General features: G+C 38.3%; 1 protein-coding gene across 6 annotated transcripts in view; it reads right to left on the minus strand.

Annotated features, from left to right (window-relative positions):
* Window positions 1-850: 850 nt before the first annotated feature.
* The window catches only part of ap1b1 (adaptor related protein complex 1 subunit beta 1), a 33776-nt gene continuing 8571 nt past the window's right edge, over window positions 851-26055 (minus strand). For 3 of the 6 annotated variants that reach the window (XM_081367088.1, XM_081367089.1, XM_081367084.1), the window contains exons 11-22: window positions 25696-25861; window positions 23958-24056; window positions 22465-22724; window positions 21670-21868; window positions 17788-17817; window positions 17426-17569; window positions 16915-17075; window positions 14679-14808; window positions 10414-10498; window positions 9669-9755; window positions 7842-7996; window positions 851-2516 (exon numbers count right to left, since the gene is read on the minus strand). In XM_081367088.1, the coding sequence (XP_081223214.1) occupies window positions 2442-2516; window positions 7842-7996; window positions 9669-9755; window positions 10414-10498; window positions 14679-14808; window positions 16915-17075; window positions 17426-17569; window positions 17788-17817; window positions 21670-21868; window positions 22465-22724; window positions 23958-24056; window positions 25696-25861 (1591 nt within the window). In that variant the 3' untranslated portion in view covers window positions 851-2441. Of the gene's footprint in view, window positions 2517-6536; window positions 6720-7841; window positions 7997-9668; window positions 9756-10413; window positions 10499-14678; window positions 14809-16914; window positions 17076-17425; window positions 17570-17787; window positions 17818-21155; window positions 21177-21669; window positions 21869-22464; window positions 22725-23957; window positions 24057-25695; window positions 25862-26055 lie in introns of those variants that run through there. The other 3 variants (XM_081367086.1, XM_081367087.1, XM_081367085.1) reach the window with 2 other exon arrangements.

The following is a 26055-nucleotide window of genomic DNA, read 5'->3' on the forward strand; positions in this document are numbered from 1 at the left end:
TCAGCCTAGAAAATCACAACTTTACATTTTCCGTCGGTCTTAGTACACGATGTAACTACAGAAGAGTCAAGTTTTAAATAGGATAAATATCGAAACTCTCTGGTCATTTTTTTGAGAGAGATGCTAATGGTCCTGTCCGGTTTAATTAATTATGCTAAAAGTATACTGCCAGACCCGGAGATCGGCTGAATGGATTCGAAAACGGTAAAACTCAACTGTTTAACTCTGGGGGAGTTGTAAAATGAGCCTATTTCCAAAAAAAAAGTGGAGTATCCCTTTAAGGAGCACATTGGTTTGTTTTGTTATTTGATTTTTCAATATGTGTTACCAGAACGTGGACTAGTCTAGATGTTGCAATGAGTTTGAATGGCACGTCACTATGAATAGGATAGGCTACCTGATCAAATTGAATGCCTTGTTGCTTGATTTTAGTGTTCTGTTTTTTTGTGATTGACTCTGTGCCTTCAAATAAAACTTTTTTCAATTATTCCTTAAAAAGGTTGTTTAAAATAAACAAGAATTTTTAATAAAACTTGTTGTGAGTTTATTGGGAACAGGGGTGTGCTTAAAGGGTACAAAACGTACCCATTAAGCACAGCCAGACTTTTTATATTTAATGATGTACATCTTAATTGAAATACTTTTGTCATTTAAAATAAAATGAAATATTATAGTGTGAGAGATTAATATTTTATTTTAAAATAACTTCTTGTACTAAAACCAATATCTTGTGCACTAAAAATGTCTCAATGTAGATTTTAGTGAGCTTAATAGGTACGTTTACCCTACACATTTTTGAAGGATTTTCAGACAAGTTATTAAGGGTTTAAGAGTTCAAGAATGGTCATAATTCACATTTTATTTATTTTTATTATTTATTTTTACCTTAAAACCAGGCTGGAATAATTACACTTTAAATCAATGGGTTATATACTTTTTAATTTCCATAACAGATGATGCATTTATGACAGAATCCAACAAAAAGTAAAGCAAATTTCTTTGCTGGAAATCTCCTTGTAGTCACCCTATGACTAAACCTACAGAATAAAACACACATACATAAAGAATCAACAAACAAACTATGATTAAAAGAAAAACAATAATCAATATTATTTGGGAACTTTTAAGTGTACACACACAGCATTATGTGTGTCAGATCAGCAGTGTTTCGTCTGGCGGTATGCATTTTACATTACGCTTGAGAGAGGTCTGATCACCCTTGCCAATATGGTTTTAAAAATAAAATGAAACATCACATGGGCGTATAGGTTTAACCACAACTTCATGTCCCATAAAGAATGAGAGAAGAAACATGTTTGACGAACAAGTAGCTTTGCAAAGCAGGAGACTTCAGATGCATTGCGTTCAGTGTGATATGAGATATTCATACCGTAAAGTAATCGTTTTCTGCAGAAAGATCTTTGGAGTCAAGTCTCCCTCACAGATTCAGCAGTTTATCCTGCTTGCAACAAAACACACACACACACACACACACACTGAATTGACAAGCCCCCGAATATGTGGGCATGTACACAGACACAAACGCGGGAATGAGGAAGGACAGGGAAGATTGCCAGAAGAGGGAACACAACATGCAGAATCTCCAAATCACACACACACACACACACACACACACACACAAACTGGTACACAGAACACAAAAGACAGAAAATAAACCCATCTTAATGACAAAAAATGACTGCGATCTTAGTCACAAAATACAGACATAATCTGAAGACAAAAAAAAAAAAAAAGTTTACTCCGCATTTGTGTAGTGCTTCTGGATAAACACAGCATTCCCTTAAAAGAAATTTTGTGAGATCTAAATTACTAATGAAATATGGGAGAGGAGCTTTACTAAACCAGAAGTAAGTAAATAAATAAATCAACATTTGAACCTCAATGACTCGCACAAACTGATACAAACCAAGACCCATCGTCTGATTATGAAGACTAAATTAAAAACTGCAGTGTTGAAAGGTTTCTCTCAACTGTAGTAAACATACCCTTCCTATCACTGGATGAATGATGAATACAGGCTGCTCTAAAACTCGGGAGATCTTCTGCACATGACCTCTACCCTTCATGAGGGGAAAAAACAAGCAGCCAGAATACACATCATGTAGTACAGGCAATGAAATTAGCAGAAAAGAACACCTGCACGTGTGTGGAATAAAGATGATGTCTTTATATTTTGTGTGTCACATTTCAGAGAGAGATTTTACAACTAAAGGATGGAAACAGAAGGGACAAAGAAGGGTACTGGGAATGGACAAAATAACGAAGAAAAATTCCTTGGGATTCAGTCAATGCTAAAAGCACAGTCTGAGGGAAATGCAAGACAGTGGGGGTTCTTTCTCTGACTGGTCCAATCAAGTTTTGAGTTTTCAGTCACCCGAACGATGCCCAGGACCTGCGGTTTCCTCTTGGATCCCTCCATTTCAGTTCTTCAGCACCATCTCATAGCACTGGTACACAAACTGACAGACCTCGGGCGCTCTGCACTTTATCGACAGCTGAGGAAAGAGACAGAGAGATTCAAATAAATGAAAGACACATTAGCAAGTATCAAACATTGATTTAAATTTCGGAAAATGTTAAGATATGAAGATTTGAGTGCATGCTAGGAAAATTAAGACATTCCAAAGTGGAAAAAAAAGAAGGTGAAAGAAACTAGGAAACACTAGTAATGCTGAAAGCCTGCCAACACACTATTACAAAATAAATCTTTCAACGTGCCAAGAGCAACTAAGCACAAAATCACAAATATTGCCATGTAGACCAAAACAAGCTTCAACTTTACAACTAACACTTCCAGTTTGCCTTATTACTAGCTGAAGAAAAAGTGAACGTGAGACATTAGCTTCAAGTCTGAAAGCACATCAGTACTCCACCTCTCTTAAACCTAAAATACATGCTTGCACAAAGTATATATAAATAAAGTACACTATCATTTAAAAGTATGGGATCATTAAGATTTTTGTAAGTATGCAATAAATTGATCAGTGACAGTAAAGATATTTATAATGTTACAAAAGATTTCCATTTCAAATTAACTTTTTATTCAAAGAATCCTGGTATCAGAGTAGCACAAGTGTTTTTTTTTTAATATTGATAATAAATGTTTTTTGAGCACAAAATCAGCATACAATATTATGGGCCATTCACACAGAATGCATTTATTTTAATTAATTATTAATTCTAATTTTTTTTTTTTTTTTTTTTTACTTTTGAATGGTTTAGAATGATTCTGCTCTAACTCTTTTTAGATAAACAATTGAAACCACCTGTAGCAAATTCATAAGTAAACTGTGTTTACTTGGTGAAAGACACATAAAAAGCCAATCCTCCAAAAGGGATCTCATATAGCACTAACAGAGTAATAGACAAACACATGCAGACTAATGTCAGAGGAGCAAGTGTGCTTGGAGAGGTTGGTCTGAGTGGAGAACTCCATCTACTGCGACACCTGCTTCCTCTGTCGAGTGAGCGCTGCAGACGACTCCAGGCTTCTCACAGACCAATCATACAGAGGATAATCAGAGAGCCGGTGGGTACAGCGCAATAGGACATCACAAGTGCGAAAGGGAAAGAGATGAGCGTTAGGGAGAGATCAATGGCACAATTTATCCCTCCCAAACTCAATAGTTTCCTCTGGGTTTCTATAAGATTACCATGCAGCTTTCCATAGGGCTTTTGTGATTATGAGGCTTCCAAAAAATAAATAAAAAAAATCAGTGCCTACATTAGAGAATCGTAACACCGTGCCCGCCATGCACGATGCAACACATTTATTGATTTAATGTAAACTGATTATATATATATATAACAATATAGTAAAGTAGTAAAAACAGTAATAGTGTGAATTATTAAAACGATATATTATAAATTATTTGTAATTATAATTTGATTATTTATCCCTGTGATGTCAAAGCTGAATTTTCAGCAGTCATTACTCCTTCAGAGGTCTTCAGTGTCACATAAATTAATATTCACGTGGAAGCCATGATATAACTTTTTTTCAGAATTTTTGTTTAATTGAAAGTTTAAAAGAACAGCATTTATTTTAAGTTGTTACACTTTATTTGAAGGTGTCCGTGTTAGAGTGTTATTATACATTTAAGTACTGAGTAATAATTAGCTACATGTATTTACTACAAGGTTTAGGTTGCATGTAATTATGCATAATTTATAGTTATTACTATTATAACATGTAACAAGGAAACTGTAAAATAAAGTGTAACCTAAAATATTTTATTGCACGGCTCTGTGGAATACCTGATTCTGATTGGTCAATCGTGCCATCCAGCGGTGTTACTCACTGATAGCAACCGGTAAAAACTGATAACAGGCTCATCTGGGTAACTAAAGTTTGTGCTTTACGCTTGCTAGAAATGGGGAAGTTTTGCGTTTGGTGAGCTAATAAAATAAGTATATAACTCAAATCAATATTTTGTGTACAATTATTTGTCATCCATCACAGACTCGCTCTCTTGTTTCAATACAAACGCAGCTCTTGCTATTGTTTTGTACACTGTGATGGATTATCTGATAATAAATGGGTACAATTTCTTCTCAAATAAATATCTCTTATCTCCATAATTATTTATGTGGCGAAATGCTGTGCAATAAGTGGCATGGCTGTACCGTATCCCTTAAATCCGTCCAGTTTGAACTAGCCACTTGCTAGCAACCGCTCTCTCTGCGTAAGCTTTGCACTTAAAGACCTAATAAAATATGTTAACTCAAGTCAATATTTCGTGTCTAATTATTTACGTATGCGGCAGTCGGTTGTTATTGCAGAATAAACGCCTTCAGGGTGATGCAAAACCCCTATGCTTTGTGTATCCCTTACATAAATGTATTTACTGTCACTTCCAATTCAATTAATGCATCCTTGCTGAATAAAATAACTAATTTGAATCTGAATTAATTTTTTTTTTTTTAATTCTTATAAATTTTCACATTTATTAAAAAGTATAATAAAATGAAAATGCAATATACTGGACATAGATATATAAAAATATAAATCAATGTGCTCATTAGAGATCAACACCTCACCAGCAGGATTTAAACAGACATCTAAATTAGCTGAATGAATAAACTGAGAACACCAAGGAATTAGTGGGCATGTCCTTATCAATCAAACCCCAGGCTACTCCACTTCAAGCTTCCATTAGTTCTGCCAGATTTTGGAGGATTTTGTCTTAGCTTCACTCAGAATGTAGTGAGTGCGCACACAGACACAGCGAGGACATTGGTGCTGACTTGCTCTGTGGCATCAGCTTCCTGTATGCAGAGGCGTTTTATTAACAGTTGCATTGTTCTATAATTTGACTCAAGAGATGAAGTGAGAGAAAAAGAAAGAAAGAGTGATGCTGCACAGGTGGGTGGTGGGCATGAACCACAGAAAGGAGGAAGAACTGATGGTGTGACTCGAAGTCTTGGAGATATAGCAGCGGGTTGCGACAATAGGGAAGAATGTAATCAAAGCGCAAATGAAAACAGATGAGATGGTGGGATGACAGGAAGAGTGGAAGCAGCAGGGTGCTACACGGAGGTCTGTGGAGGAATGCTTTAACAGATCCCTGCCATTAGATGCTTGCTGCGTGTAAAGGGGAACCGGGCCGTGCCATTGGACGCCTGGTTGCCATAGGGACCAAGAACAGTGACAAATTGTAGAGCTTTGTAACTAATGGAAACATTGCTAGATATTTAGAAAACACAACATCTCACAAAAGTATAGATACATGGCCACATTTTTCTGTCCTTTCAGACAAATACTGTTTATGTGCCATTCGGCCAGGAACAAAACAACCATGATTCATGGACTGTGTGTGTGCTGTGGATAACAGTTCTGCCTCTTAAAGTGGCTGTTAGAATGTAAGGAGAGAGCAGGAAGATTAGCAGATGCATACAGATGTGTTGTGTGTCAGAGTTTCCTACAGAAATCTCTTCTTGTACAGTTAATATCTTGTGGTTAAAATGTCAGTCAGATTTAACAACGAATATAGCAAGTTTATTCAATGAAAGATATATTAGAATGTTGTCTTGAACGATTCATTAAAAGAAGCGACTCAGAGTCATCTACTCGAGAATCGGACTACACTACTGCACTATCGAAGAACTAATACTCTGTCTTATCCCATAACATTTAATTCAGACTGGCAGCCCATAACTCCCATTTCTTTATGGCGGCAGTGTAGATTTAACAGCAGCAGTGGTGGAATGTTGCCGCTTAAAAGCGCTGACGGAAACGCTGGTGTGTAAATAGGAGAGTGAGACTTGCGCATATTAAAAGCACATGCCGTGAGTCGGTGGGTTCCCATTGAAGAGCAACTCCTTTGATTAAGGCTATTCAAATGTATTTATCCTGGAATGAAATCTGGAAAACAATTCTATGTACACAATCTCTGTGCCTTCCTATAATGCCATGCTTTTCTATTATGACAAAAGGACTGGAAAATATATGAATTTGAAAAATTCTACAGTATTTCTCATATTGTGATTTGCTTGATCATTCAAAACAGTTGCTCTTATAGGAGGTCACATGAGTGTGATGTCCACTACTATCGACATGCCGCTGTTTTAGTGGACTTTACTGTTTTACTGGTGATCGTGGACCTAAAAGAAAGAGCCATGCTCATTTAAAGGAAGCAAGGTGGAAAAGATAGTTGAGTTTAAGATTTTTTGGGGGAAAAACACCCAACCTCTATTTCCTGCATTGTGATGTCATCATCAAAGGTGAGTGGAGAGATGAGCAAACACACAGGAAAAAAATACAACAAAATCAAACAGGAAAACCAAATACATATTATACTCATTCATCACGTAGACAACAAGATGTAATAGAGGATACATGGGCACATGGTGCAGATTTAGCATAAATTAAGCACTTGGTAGGGGCTAGATGCATTTGATGTGATTCATTTTATGTTAAATAACAGTTTATGTAACATATCTGATTGTGAAAGAACACTGAATTTGTGCCGCCATTGATTAAAAGAAAAGTAATGGCACACCAATGAGTACGCTATTCATGAAAAGTGCACAACCTTGTGCAATAACAAAAAAAATTGCATGTTATGATGAAAAAGCTGGACTTGCTAATGAACTGAGGGAAAATAAGTAAATGTATAATATATTGATAATTAATTCTCTCAGGTGGATGCATATTCTGCTACTGGGAATAAAGCATGCTGGGGTAAACAATTCTAGGTATACTTGAGATCTGAGAGAAGAACTGGTTCCCTACAATTGTGCTTGAGACATGATTCATGTGGGAAATGGGAAAGGGCACGTGAGAGAGAAGAAGCGTACACTCCGCATTGGGCTGAGTGATAATGGCAAATCCCACCAACCAAAAGGAGGAAGGACTGGCAGGAGGACTGACATCTTTTCTTGACAATCGTCCTTTCTGATCTTTACTCACCCAGGATTCACCAAACACTCTCTGAACGCGATGGCTGCGTCTCTACCTAGAGTGCAGCCTGACTAGACAATGAGGCATCTATAATGCCAAAAAATGCTATCTAGCCATGCAGCTTGTTAGGTTTTAAGAGAGTGTTTGATCTTCCCAGCAGTCCTTTCTGCTTTGACCCTTTTCCTCTCTTACACGTGCACACAAGCACAAATCATTCTCCCGCATGACTCATTAGGAAGTAACAGGGGAGTCGTTCTGAGCAACACACTCTCTCACGCGTGACTGCTACTGTCTCCTCCAGCACATCCTCTTGTCTTTATCGATCTGTGTGTGTGTGTTCAAGTGGTACTTTGCTAGTCTCTTCACATACTTTCAAAAGTCACTACAACACCCTTGATCTCTCTTTTTTTCCATTTACCGTGTAGTTGGGGTTTCCAGTCTGCACACGCATTTCTGCCAGCACCCAGATGCTATTGGTGAGTTTGATGGACTGGTACAGCATGTCCTGCCCCTCCACTGTTCTCTTGGCTATGGTGAAGATATTACTGCCTTGCAACTTGTTGCTGGCCGCGTCTGTGAGGAGAGAGAAGTTACTCATTAACAAAACAGACACACACAGCAGGTTTTCTAAAGACAAATTGAACCTGAGTGAGTCTCTATGGCAACTCTGTTGCAAATGTGTATTTTTACTTATATGTTGTCATATGAACCAGTCAGTAATTAGTCTGATGTAAAAGAATAGTTCACTCAACAAAAGATCTTAAGTGGAATGTCTGAGTTGCCTTTTTTCATAGAACAAAATTATTAATCAGCACAATGAGATAAACGACTATAAACGATAACTGGTTTCACCAATTCACTAAAAAGAACAATCTCAAAAGATTAGTTTGAATCAGATGTGATCGGTTGACAGAGAAGTCAATTATGCTCACCAAGACTATATTTATTTGACCCAAAGTGCAGTAACAGTTTTACTGCATCCTTTAACTGTATCCTATTTTAATATATTTTAAAAGTAATTTATTCCTGTAGCGGAAAAGCTGAATTTTCAGGATCATTACTCCAGGCTTTCCTTCAGAAATCATCTGAATATGATGATTTGGTGCTCAAGAAACATATCTTATTATTATCAATGTTGATAACAGTTATGCTGCTTAATATTTTTGGAGGAAACGTGATGAATTTGATGAATAGAAAGTACAAATGAACAAAAGTAGTAAAAAAGAAAAAAGAGAAAAGAAAAACACAGACCTTAAACTTGCAACCAGTGAGAAACAAAAAAAAAGCAGTGTTGTCTCTTTAAGGGGGTCGCACACCGGACGCGCAGCTCAGCGCCGCGCCGCGCAGCGCCACATCTTTTAAATTCGAACACATTATTCTCTATGAGAGCACACACCGGCGGCGCCTTTCGACGTCTGTCCGTGGCGCCCAGCAACGGCTCAGGACCGTGTTCAAAATCCTGCCGCGCCACAGAGCGCCATTTACATAGTTTTATATTAAATTTACATGTATGTGTCTCAAATCGTAGTTAATGTATATACGGACTTCACCCTGTGCTGCAATATACATTTAGTTTTATATTTATTTACAGAAATCAGAAAATTGCTGATGTTATCGGATTTTCAGGTGAGAGTTGTCCTAGACGTGGCGCTGAGCTGCGCGTCCGGTGTGCGACCCACTTTACAGTCTATGTATTATTTTGTGCCACTCAGACTTTCTCTCTCATCACATTCAATTTGAATCACAATCTCAAATCTGGCATAACATACAAATATTTTGCTGAGGCCAGTAGATTCATATAACGATGCACGAAACACCTATATTTAATATCAAGCCACATGGATAGAAGAAAGAGTGTCAAAAAAGGGAGAGAGATTTAAAAAGAGCACTAAAGGCATCCACTGTGCAATTAATTAGTAATACCACTGAGAGTGTGTGTTCATGTTCATGCCTGTGTGACTCACAATTATTTTATGCAAACAGTTATGCGGAAGAGGATCATTCCCAAAACACCTGCCTTGAGTTAATTACACCCAGACATGCCACCTCAGACCTCAACAGAAGACAGTGTGTTCATTTAAACGACAGAGTGTGTGACAGTCAAAATAATACAAAGCTCAGATAAGGGTAGAGCTCTTCCTTTCATCCCATCTTTGCTTATTTGTTTGATTTCCTCTGTTTCATTCCTTTCCATCTGCCTACCCATCCAATTCACTCATGCAAGGCAAATATTTATTCCTGTTACCCGAGTTGAGGTGGATGTCTTTGATTTGGAACTGTGCCTCATTATCATTTGGAATGTCCTTCCAGGTGGCCAGGAACACCTGACGTTCTGAGGAGCAGAGGGACAAAAGGAGTTCATGTGTGAGGACAACAGTGAAAAAAATGATGAAAAGAATGCAGTTTGGCTGTGTCTGATTCTGAAAGCTGTTGCCTTGCTGCCGGATAAAAGGGCACGTTCATACTGATTTCAGGCACCACATTGTGACGTCTAAAAAACTTTAGAGATGAAAATATATATATATTTATACTTATTTCTTGGTAGAAAGTAGGAAAAATGACCCATATGGATTTAAATTTTTTCCAACCTTGCATGGTGCCCTATATAGGTAATCCGAACCTGATTCGAGAGTGCCTTGATACCTTCCTATCTCTATATTCTGCCTGCAAAGGCAGTATTTTTCAGACACAGCCTTCTATGCAAAGTCTTCTATGCATAAGCAGTCTCTATCACACTCATCCACTTATCCACATAACCACAAACATCCTTTCTTACACACTCATTTGGACACAGATCTGGCACGTGTGCTCACACTCCCATGGACATAAGAGTCAAAACTTAAAACAATACCCACACAAAAAACAAAAGGTGAACGCACTCAAAAAAAATTATTGAAGGATTGACGTCACAATCACCTGAAGCACTTATCCACTTATGCTTATGTCTGAGAGGACACGGGCAGTGATTAATGGGACACGAACACACTTACCCATCTTTCCGTCCTCTACAAAGAGCAGGCTGAGGGGAAACTGGCAGCTGAAGTAGAACACGTCAATGTTATTCTTCACAGCTACCTGCAACACCGAGAGAGAGAGAGAGAGAGAGAGAGAGAGAGAGAGAGAGAGAGAGAGAGAGAAAGAAAGAAAAACACATTATGAGTGTGATTTAAGACACACTGTGGTTGTGGTCAAGACACTTAAACCCTGTTAAGAGCAGACGGGACGTGTCCATGATTTTTTCAGCAATAAATGGGCCTCTCTTTCTCCAGTGCTTTCAAAGAATGATACAAACACACCACAGAATAGCAGGGAAAGCTGGTCCTTTGATCATCTCTTTCTTTGACATTTTGCTTCTATCTCTCTCTTCATTCTTTTAAGTCCCCCTGTGGCTTTGCAGAGGTTGGGTTCAGCTCCTGTGCGTGGAGTTCACATTTGCATGCCAGTTTGTGAACTTCAAACATGCACGAATACCTCAGAGGCAGTGCTTCACTAAGAGGATGGAAGATGCCCACTGACAGTTCAGGAAAACAGTGAGTGAGTGAATCTGTCTTGGATAATCAGGCTCAAAAACACCTGTCCTAGTGAATTAGAAATATATTCTATATTAATGCCTAAATTTTTTCATTGTATAAATGTGAAAAGTCAATGTTTTTTGCACCAAAAAATTATTGTTCTATATTTTAGTTCGACAAAATATATGTTTTTTGTTTAATATTTTATATTTGTAGGGGATTTTATTGTATTAAATTATATTTATGCAATAGTTATAATCCATTCATTTATTTTTTGAGCATGGACCTGAAAATGAAATTTCCAACTTAAACTGCCATTAATTTTAAATGCTTTGGAGCACAGACTTAAGTTTGGTCTCTTTTTAAAAATGACAATTGACATATTGCTGAAGTGAAAAAAAGAGTGAACCTGAAAAAAAGATATTACATTTTACATGCATTGTTATGAAAAATGCACAAAAATACCATTTTAAATTTTCATATGAAAAATATATTTTGCAAAACACGTTTTACTCTAAAACTGTAAGAAAATCAAAGCCATTAATCTAAACAAGCTGTGTTCCAAATTTGACGTTGATATCTCACAAAATGAGCTTTCAGTAAGATTTTGTTTGTGCGCAGTACCAAATGTTTCCAATAGATGAAATGAATCTCCCATTCATTTCCAATGCGGTAATTTTTTACCGTGAACAATACAAATGCGTCTATTTTTTTCCAGGTCCATTTAACCTTTTCAAATCATGTCCATATATATTTTTTTTTTCAGCAAGTGAGAAAACCTTTTTTCAGCAAGTGAGAAAACCTAAATAAATAAATAAACGTAAACTTTCAGTCAAAAATGACCGAACAGCACCACAGGGTTAAGCAAGAAATAAAAAGAGAGGGGCCCACAAACAACACATCATTAAAACAAATCAGACCAGATTAAATAAAACCAATCATTACTTTTGTTGTTTCCATTTTTGTGTAATTGCAGCTGAAAAAAACAACACCACCAAATTTGTATCTGATTATGGCTGTAAATCTTTTGAGAGCATGAGGGATTGAAAGGCACCCAGGGGAGCTTTGTAAAAGCTGACAGCAGGTGCACAGCATCCATCAGAATAAAGACTATGCAGCCCTGGAGAGGGACAGGATGTCCCACATACTAGACATCCATACCTGCTGCACTCCACCTCTGAATAATTCATCCAACCAAACCGCTCTGAGCTGCACACACTGGCTTTGTTCCGGCATCCCTCGTCTAACTGCAGATAAAATACTATATAGCACCACCAGGTAAAATTTGTATAAAGACAGACAATGTACTAACTAATGTGAAATCAGAAATACATTTTTTGTGTGCAATCGTCAGGAGTTGAACTTAAGTATTAGAACCTGTTCCTCTTCTGTTCAGATTTATCTTCAGGGTTATTGGCCTTGTAAATAATGACAATGAGTCAAGGTAAAGGGAAAAAAAGTATTTCCACCAGTCTATGAGTAACATTCACTTCCTGTGATGCAATTACAGTGAATAACTGATCTATTATCGGCAGCCACGTGTGAAATTAATAATGCCATGAGCCTCTCTAGGACTGGAAGTATCAGCTGTTGTAATCCACGCATACAAAGATTGAAAATGCACGGTAAGCCAAAGCACATCCAGATCAAACAGGACGTGCTGAATCTGTCCCTCTCCAGGACAGGACGTGCTGAATCTGTGAGCTGCCTGATATTCAGGTATATTATTATTGTTACATCAGTCCTGCAAAAAAGGAGATATAAAATTCATGTTGCCACCTGTGATTCTCCTGAGCTCTCTCAGACACTAAAACCCCTGCTGATGACTTCAATGATAAGCACAGAGCGGAAAGTGAAAGAGACGCATTTATGATGAACCATTTGATGCCCATCTAAAATGTGTATTCTGAACACGACACTCACTGATCTCTCTCCAGGAAAGCTCAATACATGCATTTAATCTGAAAATGGAATTAGACGGACCCTGAGGGGCTCTATAAAATCTTAAAGGGGGGGTGAATTACTGTTTCATGCATACTGAGTTTTTTACACTGTTAAAGAGTTGGATTCCCATGCTAAACATGGTCAAAGTTTCAAAAGTTAAGTTGTACGTTTGAAGGAGTATTTTTGTTCCAAAAATTGTCCTTCCGGTTTGTCACAAGTTTCGGAAAGTTTTTTTCGAGTATGGCTCTGTCTGACGTAAGAGAGGGCGGAATTTCCTTATATGGGTCCTAAGGGCACTTCTCCGGTAAGATCGCGGGCGTGCGCGCACTCGTAAAACAGAGCAAGAGAGTGAAAGCAGTTCGCCATCAAAGCGCCCTGCCCGGCTTTTGGGAAGTCAGTGTCACCAAAGAAGTGTGTTTTTGGTTGCCAGGGCAAGACAACCCTGCATAGATTCCCAAAGAACCCAGCGTTAAGGCACCCGTGGATGGAGTTTGTTTTCCTGAGCATAAACGGAGTTGTGTAACTGTTAAGACTGTTGTTCCCTGCATTTCGACGATGATTGTTTTATAAACAAAGCCCAGATCGTCTAATGCTTAAGGATCGAGCAGTCACAATGATAAAGGTTCGCAGTCGTTCGTTGGAACGGTGAGTAAAACTGTTGAACAAATGTCTCTGTGTGTTGTTAGCTCAGCGCGTTAGCACAGCTTTAGCTTCGCCCACACGGCCCGCCCCCAGCCGCTCGTTTTTTTCCGGAAAGACTCGGTACAGTCAATCTTTCAATTAAAAATATAATAAAACAAAAGACTTTTTGGAGATATGAAGGATGCAATATTACTCTATAGGTACTCAAGATTAACAGGAGATTGAGTGAAAATGAGCATTTCACCCCCCCTTTAAGATTAAAACACTATCTTCTTATAATCTTTTTAGGGCTCAGAGAGAGAGAGAGAGAGAGAGAGAGAGAGAGAGAGAGAGAGAGAGAGAGAGAGAGAGAGAGAGAGAGAGAGAGAGAGAGAGAGAGAGAGAGAGAGAGAGAGAGAGAGAGAGAGAGAGAGAGAGAGAGAGAGAGAGAGAGAGAGAGAGAGAGAGAGAGAGAGAGAGAGAGAGAGAGAGAGAGAGAGGAGAGGAGAGGAGAGGAGAGGAGAGGAGAGGAGAGGAGAGGAGAGGAGAGAGAGAGAGAGAGAGAGAGAGAGAGAGAGAGAGAGAGAGAGAGAGAGAGAGAGAATTCCTACTTTCTATATTTTGCATTTGCTTCATCCAACCAAAACAGTCCCCAAAGCTCGACACAATTTTCTCCCTCTGTTTAATTACTACCAATTAATGATCGCTCGGTTCCACAATGCAAATGCCGCGGCTTGTAGTCTGTGGGCTTTGTGATTTATTCCCCAAAATGCAGTCACTGGAGAGAAATGTGAATGATCCACTGAGAGAGATAATAAGGTGCAGCTAATTCAGACCTATTTGCTGTACCGCTGCAGACCTACAACCCTGATCGAGAGAGGATTGAAATGGACATGGATGAATTGACAGGTGGAGAAAGAAAGACAAAAGCAATGCGAGAGACCAAGCAGCCAAAGGGAACCACTGATGATTTTTTAACGGAATCTCAGAATCTGAGTTGCATCCCTCTGTAACCACCCACACTCAATGTCCCTGCTGTATTTGGAGTGGATTTTTTTGGGGCTGCTCACCGGGGGCTTGCTTTATTGCTTTATGTCTTGAAATGAGTAACAGCACAACACTCATTTTATACTGTGTGTGAGAAGTATAATGGTGCAGAAATGCAGTGGACACATTACCTGAAGATTGTTGAGCGGTTCCATTTTCATGACGGGGCCGCTTGTGCTGAGAGGCAGACTGACATCAATGGTCTGATTGGGGCTCAGAGGAGTCAGAACCTGCAGAGGGCCAGCAGGGGCCAGACCAAAACTACAGAAAAAACAGAGACACACAGTTAATGGTACACTATGTAACGTTTTGTATTTTGTAAAATTTACAAAACGAGTCAATACATCATTAATCCTTCTTCCAAAACATGTTTTTGTCTTACCCTGACTCACTATGGTAAGCCTATTAAGCGTTTATATTTAAGACCAGGCAGGATGTTTTTTCCTGGAAATTGCTTGCATGCGTCACTCGCCCGTGCGCGTCTCGTCGTATCCGTAAATAGAGAAAAGTTTCTTCGGCTACTTTGATGCGTATATGGTGTGAGAGTGGCATAATGAGCGAGAAAGGTTGACATGGACCATGCTAAATCTCAAACCTCTGGAGAATCACCCATTTTATATTAACCAGAGGAGAGTCTGCTGTCAAAAAGAGAACGTAATAAAATGTAATTCAACACTGGCTGGGCTTCTCAGAAATATCAAGAACTGAAGGATTTGAGATGTTGTAAAGGCGACGCGGAGGTGGCGTTTTAATAACTCAACAGAAGAGTAAGGTATTTTATTGAACAGATAAATTGCCATATGTAGCTATATAATAGAGTTCATTGTACAGCATTATCTATTGTGAAGGGTCATTTCATTATGGATTGTTGTAGCACTGGGCTGGGATTTATTTGTTTAAGGAAATACCATGTCTATCAATGGGTATAGCTACAGTAAAGTCTTCAGCTAGTCTGCTTTAGATCCTTTCACTCTAAACTGGTTATATCTCTTAAGCCTAGAAGTAAATGTTTTATGATCAGTAGGATAAATCTCTCTCTTTTCTTAGTTATAAGAAAGAATCAAATTCATCTCGCAGTGTCAGACGCAGAGCCGACGCAGAACCAAAACAATGTTCTTCTGCAAAATGCATGTAGTTTTGTTTTTTAACCGCTAGAGGGCCAAAAGTTACAGTGTACTTTAAGACTATTGACACCAAAATAATTTCTTTTTTAAATCAATCTAAAATTAAAGTTTTCTTTTAGCCAAAAAAACAATGTTTCCATAATTAAATTTGGGTAATTGGATAATTGAACCAGTTGTAGTAAATTCTTCAGCAATGAGCCACCAAAACAAACACAAAACATGTTTTGTAATGTTCTAAACATCTCAACCAAACACATTTTGCTACTATAGCATCATTTTTGGTCAGGGTGAAGTGCGTACACACTGCTGACTTGTAGCATATCCATGTTGTGTCCACAAAACAGACATTTACATAGTCAAAGGAAGGCTGTTTCAGTCAATGATTTCAGCCCTCCAAAACTAATTTGGCAGATTATTTTTGGTTGCCAAACTTTTGGTGCATCACAAGTTAAGACCAAATCAATATTTAGCTCAGGATTAAAAATTTTGTTTTATCTTCCACAACCTGTAAATTAGTTTCAAAACATAGATGATAAAACAAATGTTTAAAGATGTACACTGACAGAGGGACCTTCCAGGAACATGAATATCAGAGACTTAGTGGTGTATGCTTTCAACTTGGACAAGTAATCAACCACCCAGTCACCTTAGCAACTACACAGAAACACCTGTCCTGGCCACATTCCCTCCATTGGCCCTTATCAATCATGGCCTCCTAATAATCCCCATCAACTGAATTGGCTCGATCACTCTCTCTCCTCTCCACCTATAGCCGGTGTGTGGTGAGCGCACTGGCGCCATTGTACTGTGGCTGATATTGCATCAAGTGGATGCTGCACACTAGTACATAGGAAATGCACTATATAAATAAATCACTCACAACAGCCTAGCATTGTGGCAGTGAGAAAGCACCACTCTAAAAATCTATAAATTGCACTTGTAATAGTTGAAAGATCAAAGTAGAATATATGACAATATTCTACATTCAGGCTTTACTAAACGAGAAGCAATTTTCTAGACAGAAGTCCTCAATCGATGTGAAAACGCATTAAAGTCTCTTTAGAATATCAGCATGTCCTTGAATGATCCCACTGAAAAACAGTATAACTGAACATGATGTTTTCCAGGCAGGTCTCCAAACTGATTAAGAAACACAGAAGATACTGCAAAGAGAAAAGCAAAACCTTGAAGAGACCTCCAAAACAATCTCCATCCCAGTCACCCGTTCTGCCTCTGGACTCACCTGTTCCTGTTGAACTGAATGGCGAAGTCAGTCATGACGCTCATGGCTTTGTTGGTGAGAGACATATCCATCTGAGACATATCCATCTGAATGATCCCACCACGTCGGGCAAATGTCCCAGAAATCTCGAGCCCTTTAGCCTTCATTGCCGGTAACCACAGCTGAACCCACAGATAAACAGGTTAAGAGTTTGAGGGAACAAAAGTTAGGGGCACACACACAGGATGTCTGTGTTATGTTCGTCTCATGTGTACACATGCATCAGATTGCATTGCACATTGCTGTTTTTTTAAGCGTCTCCATAAGAGTTGCATAAGAGAGCCAATTATTTTTTCTTTTAAGATTAAAAAAAATGTGCTCAGCATTCTGTTGGAACACCACAGCACATTTTGTCCTGGAAGTCCTGGAAACGCTGCTGCATTACAAATTGACAAAGCGGGGAAACTGCTTATAAAAGACTGCTGAAGTCATAAAGTTATTGATTGAGAATATTGATTGATTCTATACTTACAGTTTTAGGAACAACGTAGAATCCTGTTGGCATGCCAACACCCCCACCAAGGTCAAAAAGGTCACCCAATCCACCTCCGACAGGAGGAGCACCACCGAGAGCAGCAGGCATGGCTGTTGGGGCCGCCCCCAGACCGGCACCCATCTGAGCAGAGGGAGACAAGCATTACAACCTATTACAACCTTTCTATCATCAGGAAAGAGACAAGCAAAGAAATTAACTAATATAAAAGACATGGAGGAGGAATTTAACAGCTCTTTGATTAATGAAGTCAAACCCCTCTGTTGATGCTAATACTCCTCGGATGAAGCACATTCATCAATGTCTGGGTGAACTTTGCTAAAACTCTTTGTCTGACTTACCGAAGGACTTCCGCCGATGTCTCCTCCCAGCTGGGAACAGAGAGAGGACAAAAAGTAAGGATCAGTGAGCATGAAAGATGGTAATAATTATGATGTGGTTGATGAACGGGAAACTAGCTCAGTGGGTTGAAGTCAGTGAGCTGCTAAGGAAGTTGTGAGACATCTCAGAGACAGTTTCTGTACTCTTTTTACATTCTAATGACTCTCAGTTAGGGATGGGCGATATGATTATATTGAGGGGGCGATGTGAAGTGTCTATTGATAACTACTTTGTTGTATTGTTTATATTGCAGAATGCAAATATATCTGTGTAACGCAGAATTGCTTAAAGGAATAGTTCACTTTAAAATGAAAATTCTGTCATCATATACTCACCCTCATGTTGTTTCAAACCTGTATGAATTTCTTTCTTCTGCTGAACACAAAGGAAGATATTTAGAAGAATGTCAGTAACCAGACAGTTTCTGACTTCCATAGTATATTTTTTTCCTACTATGGAAGTCAATGGGACCCAGAAACTGTCTGGTTACTGACATTCTTCTAAATATCTTCCTTTCTGTTCAGCAGAAGAAAGAAATTCATACAGGTTTGAAACAACTTGAGGGTGAGTATATGATGGCAGAATTTTCATTTTAAAATGAACTATTCCTTTAAGTTTTTTTGACATATTAGAGTGATAAAGCAGCATGCATGAATGAGAAAATAAAGTGTGTGATGTGCACTGTTAAAAATAGTTATTAAGTGCAATAAGCCATGAAAAATTACTTAAAGCTGTCTGTCAATCGCATTCTTTTTCATGGCTTATTGCACTTGAATGGTCAAATGCACACAAAATTGTCAAAATGCCTGTCTTGGCAAGTATCCATGTAAAAACAGTCGGTTATAGGGGCTTTCGCACCGGATAGTTCTAGGAACTTGGTTATAGGAACTATGGTTCCCTGAAAACCAAATGTTCCCCTATGGCCATTTTCCTGGTTGCATTTGCACCACCAGCAGAAAGTCTGAAGTGATGCAAGCCACCCTTATTTTGACGGCGCTCAGAACGCTCTCATTCTCCATCTTTAATTGAAGATCTGTTTTACCAGTCTTGTCTAATATGTTATTAGATAGAACTGTTAAACAAAGAAAGTAGACAGTGTATTAAAAAGTATTAGCATTTGCTGTGTGGTTGATGTCCAATGTTGCTACCTAAGCAGAAATACATAATAATGTTTCGCTTGGTCCCCTCAAAGTTGCGTTGGATTTTCTCCTTCTATCACGGTTTTCCATGTTTGTAGAGTTAGTTCGTGAATAAATATATAGGCTATAATCTATATAATATAGTATATAGTATATAATATATAATCTATAATATAGGCTACACAGCTTTTATAACACAGGTTTCACATGCGTGCGGCCATTTAGCGAACACTTGCGTCACTGGTAGCTCCTATTGTGCTATGTTAGACCCTACTCTGAAGTAGGAGCTAATTTAGTTCCCTAAAAAGGCGTTCCAAGAACCTTGGCGGTGCGAAAACACCAAAAAGTGGGTACTTGGAAAAGGTTCCTCGGGTGCAAAAGCCCCTTGTCTAAAGAATTTGGATGTTTGTCAGTATACTGGATGGGTGTATTAAGTCTTAAAGTGACAGTAACCTAATATACCTGCTGCTGTCTATGCCCTTAAAAATAGGAAAGAATAAAAACGAAAAAAGAAAGAATCAATCACTGCTCTTGACTGAGCAACTTCTGTAGCTTTAAAAAGAATCAGTATATATTTAATTCATACAGCGAAGACTATGCAGTGTTTTATTTTACATTTGATCATTCAATTTCTGTAGTATTCCTTATTTGAATGCTACTGTCAAATAGACCTACTGTACCTGAAATACTTAAAACACGTTGCTGTCATTGATTTATTGTATTTGACCAATTGTTTATATTGTTAAATAACTATATTGTAATATATATCATTATTAATGTGACATAAAATTACTCGTATTTTGAAATAAGATTTTGGTCATATCGACCATCCCTACTTTCAACATTTCATTTTGTATGAGACGTGCCTACTTGTGTGTGACAACCTCAAATACTGAAATAAAACAAAAGAGGAAAGGTGCTCTTAGGGTTTCTTCATAATGATCTGAGACTAGTTTATGTTGGGCAACAGGGACTAGACTAAGAACAGTACAGACTTTTTAAGGATGAACTCAAAAGGTGAGAACACCCACACCGACCTCTCTCTCACTATAATCAGAAGATGGCTGAGGAGAATGCACCTCTGTCCTGTGGGAAACACCCGGCTGATAGAGGAATGAGAAATGGATGAAACACTTCCAATAAATTAAATCAGAAGAAATGAGGGGAATGATGCTGGGGATATATATGACTCTATAAATATTCATGAACTTTACAGTTATTAAAACTATTAAAGGGGTGGTATAATGCCCTTTTCACAAGATGTAAAATAAGTTTCTGATGTCCCTAGAGTGTGTATGTGAAGTTTTAGCTCAAAATACTACACAGATATTTTTATATAGCATGTTAAAATGGTCACTTTTTGAAGGTGGGCAAAAAACGCACCGTTTTTGTGTCTGTCCTTTTAAATGCAAATGAGCTGCTGCTCCCGTCACAGAGGGCGGAGCTTCAAGAGATTGTGTGTGTGTTTGTGTATTAGCAGCTCCGATTACCTCACACATTGAAAATTTCAAACACTTTTAGTCTTTTATGTTCAAAACGGAGTCAGACAATGATGGAAAGACTCAAGAAGTGACAACATGTAGAATGCAACAGGACATTTCTGAATGGTTAGTTGATGAATTTATATTGTCTTTCATTGATTAGCATATTCTGTCATGATAATCAATAAATCGCGTTCCCGGGGGCGGGGTTTATGTAAATTGTTGTAGTCCTTAAAAAATGATTTCTTTAAAAGCAAATATCTTCCTTTGCTTTGAACTTTGAGCGTTGTAACTTTGCAGATGTTGTTTAAACTCAAAAAGCAACATTAGACACTAACTAAAGTTAGAAAAGTGAAATCATAATCAACCACCCCTTTAAAATAACTCAAAGAAAAGAAAAAAAATGTGTTTGCATCAAGTCCAAGATTTTTCATACAAGGTGTGTGATGACAACACAAACAATTCACAGCCATCTTGGAGATATTTTACTAATGTTGACATTCTTTAAATGCAGAAAAAACAAGTGGTTGTAAATAACAGCACATTGCTGGGGCTGTAAATGTACTCGTAAATGGAAGTAGCTGAAGCAGCCCTTTGTTGGTGTGAAGAGTACATGGGTTTCCCATACTAATATACAGATCCCCATTTAGACTAATGAAATGGCATGATATGAAAGTGTCTGCTTCTTCTTTCACTTAGTTAAATTACCGTATCGGATTCATCGCCCATCTGCAAGTGTAGCGTGAGAATAAAAGACAGGAACAAAAAAAAGAAAAAGAGAGAGAAAGTCAAAAAAGAGAAAGAGAAGACCAGAGGGGAAATACAGACAAGGAAAGTTAACTCTAATTATGCAAGACCATCTGTGATTTCTCAACAGACACAATTACACTGGTTAAGGGACTTTGGATGTGTGTTTAAGGGTGAGGGGGCTGATCTGGAATCAGAATCCACTTGGATGATCTCGACTTAGTAAAGTAGCTCTGGAACCTGTCAACAGCGACACAAAATAAATGTCCTACAACACATGTGCAAGCTGAACAACTGACAAACACATTACCGAAAGCCTGCATGCTTCTGTATACGCACACACAGACTGTTAAAGGAACAGATGGGTATATTCATTCTAGTAATTACTCTGTTTTTCCTCTTAATTAATCTAATTTCACCATAAAGGGATGATTATGTTTGGAGCAAAGTGAGAGGCAGCGTGAGATAAACATACCAGACTATCCAGACCTCCTCCCAGTAGGTCCATGGCTCCCATCTGCATTGAGGGCTGCACTGAAGGGACAGTGGCAGTGGGCGGGGCCAGATCCAGGTTCAGCAGGTCACCTAGGAGATCACCCTGTGATGGAATGACAGCGGGTGGAGCTTCAGAAGGTCCAGACTGGCCAACATCAGGGCTCTCGGCACTCTCAACACTGAGAGAGTGAGAGAGTGAGAGAGTGAGAGAGTGAGAGAGTGAGAGAGTGAGAGAGAGAGAGAGAGAGAGAGAGAGAGAGAGAGAGAGAGAGAGAGAGAGAGAGAGAGAGAGAGAGAAATGATCATACATCTTTTTAGTTTAAATAAAAAAAATGAAATGCTTTAAAACACATTTTAAAATAAAATATGTAAAATACAATTATTAACTGGAAATAAATAAATTGAAAACGAATTAAAACTGAAATAAAAATAAATGAAACCTAAATAGCTATATTTAAAAAAATAGAAAAATGGCAAAAGCAACAAAATTACTAAAAATGAAACTAAAATCAACATGAAAATTAAATTTTTCTCAAATAAAAGCTAATTAAAAAAATGTATATATGTATATATGTGTGTGTGTGTATATATATATATATATATATATATACACACACACACATACAGTATATACAGTATATACAGTACATATTATAATTTTATATATATATATATTTTTTTTTTATAATAATTGTTATTAATAAATATATAAACAAATCTTTATACTTTTCTGTACTTAAAATAATATAAGAAAAGTAACAAATCAGAGACTCACGAGCCAGCACGAGGAGGAAGTCTCCTATGCTGAACGCCACGGCTGCCCTCCACAAAAGCGCTGGGGGGTTTGTGGTAGACTGAGGCCAGAGTACCAATGTGGCAGATGAGCTCCTCCAGCAGGGTGGGCTCAATCAGGTCTGTCTCCTCTGAGATCAGAGGCTTCTCAGCCAGCACCACCTCTTTAGCGGCCACAGGGTCTGTAGATAACAGACGCCAATAGATGTAGCCACGGTCACGCAGATCAGGGTTATCAGAGTCCTGCAAAGTTAAAACAAGCAAAATTCAGGGAAAGTGAAACTGACCAGTTGAAAACCGAGGGGAATCATATGCCTTTTATGATGCGAGTATATAAGGAAGAGAAAATGAAGCAGTACAGGTGACTGTTCTTTTCAACAACAACAACAAAAAATCATCTGAAGGACAAAGTCTTATGTAAATAATGCAGAACTCCTGAGCACCAATTCATCTGTGTGATAAGATCAAGTGGAGCGCCAGAAGAGCAAAACAGCGGTGAGAGAATTAGATCTGGAGGCCATAAAATGACACCTGGGATAAAGAAGGACATTTGGTATTCTGATAGAACCCTGGCTGCGAGTACAGCCCGTGGCACTGAACCTCAAAGTTAATAATGACAAGATGCAATCTCCGATCCCAGTCTGACAGCACAAGCTTATGGCTTCTCTGAATATTAATGAGATCACACAAATGCTCCCTAGCTCTTACACACAAACATTAAACTATTCTAAGTAATCAATATTTTCAATGATTTGTCAGGCCAAATTAAAGAGCATCAAAACTGTATTTATGGTTTGAATTTTGTGATAAAGTCTTTAAATTCTGTAAGTTTTGATTTATATTGAAAGTAACAAAGACTATTGTGGTTATTGTATGGGAGTCATGCTGACTCCGTCAAGAAAAATAAACCTGTCATAAACCTGCTGTTTGATCTAATGCAGGGTTTCAGGGTTCTGGCCCAAAAGCTCGAACCCTCCGGGACCATCAGAGTGCTCTACTGTTTAAATTGCTATGTAACACAATTATGTACAAATGCATGCATAATATATTAAGAAGGAGCAGATTATGTAGTAGTCTAACAGAGGCACAGGAGTAGGACACTAATCCTCATGGTTTTATAATCATCTTTTGTTTCCTGTGAATTTGACATTCATTTGAGACATGTTTACAAATCAAAAGTAATATTTTCTGGTTTGATGATCCTCTTATTGTCTGCCTCTGGTTACAAAAAGCAACAATTACAGCATGTTGTTAAAAAGGATAAATGCGTCAGGGTGTTGAGTAACAACTGTGAATATCTTGTTTTCTTTGGAGTGATTCAGCAAGGCAAACGGCTTTGCTTTTGAGATGTGCAGTTTGAGGATGGCGGCAACAACACCTCCAGAGCATGCCCTTGAAGGTGTGAGCAAGTATAGGTGTAGTGTCATTTTCTCACTAAAATGTGTGCTTTGATAACCGTCTGTGTGGATATCTCACCTGTGTGGCGAGACTGAGCACTTGTTGCACCAGCTCCTGGGTCTCAGTGGGTTTCTTCAAGAACAACTTCACAATAGCTGTCAGCAACTGCAGCTGCACCTGAGAGGGGAGCATGAAAAAACCTTAACAGAGACAAATCCTGTAACACTACCTCCCAAGAGACAAGTTCATGCAAGTTCATGACTGTATTCACTACAGTATTATGGTATGATTGTTATGATACCAAAATTTCAGAAATTCTAAACACCAATTTTCATACCACAGCAAAAAGTCTCCCTATTCCTCTGTGAAATTTTATTTATGCTCATAGAGGAATCTTAATTCAATGCTTTCATAACACAAGTCTGCTTAAAGGGATAATTCATCCAAAAAATAAAATTCTTTCATTAATTACTTGCCCTAATGTCGTTTCAAACCCGTAAGACTTTAGTTCATCTTCAGAACACAAATGGTGATTTTTTTAATGAAATCTGAGAGCTTTCTGTCCCTCCGTTGACAACCATGCAACTGACACTTAGACAATTCAAAAAGTTCATTAAGAGATTGTAAAACTAATCCATGAGCGGTTTAGTCCAAAAAAAGAGACCGATCGCTTTATATGATGAACAGATAGAATTTAGGCTTATATTCACATATAAACATTCATCAACTCGCAAATCAGTTGTGGTAAATGAAAGCTCAAGCATGTTAGCTTGACGTGCGAGAGTAAATGAGGTTCATTCTCGTGTGTTACACTCGTGTTCTCGCACGTCAAGCAGGTTCGGTTGAGCTTCTGTTTATGTTCGCTGAGCAATGTTTATATGGTAATAAAAGCCTAAATTAAATATGCTCATCATATAAAGCGATCGAGCATCATCAGAAAATTTGGACTAAACCGCTCAATTCATATGGACTAGTTTTACAATCAGATTTCATCAAAAATATCTTCATTTGTGTTACGAAGATGAACGAAACTCTTACTGGTTTCGAATGACCTGAGGGTGACAGAATTTTCCTTTTCAGGTGAACTATCCCTTTAAAGGTCCCGTATTATGCCCCTTTTCACAAGATGTAAAATTTCATCTCACGGAATGATGATAATATCAGAAACTCTCAGAAACGGTGTTCAGTTCGAGTCGGACAATAATGCCTACAGAGTCAGAGTGCTGTATAGAGATGGAACAGGTATAGTTTAGTAGTTTAATTACGGTTATTATAACGTATTTGTCATCTGCTTGTATGTATCCATTATTTATTAATAGCCTACAAGTCTGCTGTCTGAATGATGATCAAACATACTGATGAGTTTAATAAAGTTTATTGTACATCACACAAAAGATGAAGCGTCAGTTTTACTTCAGAAAATCACCATAAGAGCTGAGTAAACACAGTAAGTTATAAGAAGTGCGCAAGTACATAAACGAATTTCGGTAGAGTTGAGGGAGCATTCCTGTGGGCGGAGGTTAGTCAAAAAACGGTTTTAATGACGTCATTAAAGAAGGAAGTAGAGGGATGTAGTCCAAACGGGCCGTTCGATGTAGTCAACTTCTGTTAAATAAAATATCTCGCTTGGCATTGAACTTTGAGCTTTATAATTTTACAGATATTATTTATACTCTAACAACAACATTACACACTAACTAAAGTTTGAAACATGGGATCACGAAGAACGGGACCTTTAATACAACAGAAAAAAACGCTGTAACTTATTTCATAAGCGGAGAATGAATTTAATAAAGTGATTTGAAAGGCACTTCACCTGTGTGCTCTCATCATGGAAGCCTTCCAGGAAGCTCTCCAGCAGCTCATCGGCATTGTCAATCCTCTCTGCGTACTCTCCCACAATCCAGATCATGGCAGCCCGGGCCTCAGGCTCATCCAGAGAGTCGAGGTTCTCACACAGGGTGGCAATCACACTCTCGTACCTAACAGCACAATAAAGAAGAAAGCCACAATGAAGCTGCAAAAAAAGAGCAAATTACATAGTGGGGGGGAGGCTGGGTTCAGTGAATCTTTATTAAATGTTTCTTCAACACATTTGAGAATGAAAGGCAGGGCCAAACAGAAATAGGATGCAGTTTTGAGAAACAGCTTCATTGGCAAAAGGGTCAGGGTCAGG

Source organism: Scardinius erythrophthalmus, assembly GCF_964197995.2.
Source record: "Scardinius erythrophthalmus genome assembly, chromosome: 5".
In the NCBI taxonomy this organism is placed as follows: Eukaryota; Metazoa; Chordata; class Actinopteri; order Cypriniformes; family Leuciscidae; genus Scardinius; species Scardinius erythrophthalmus.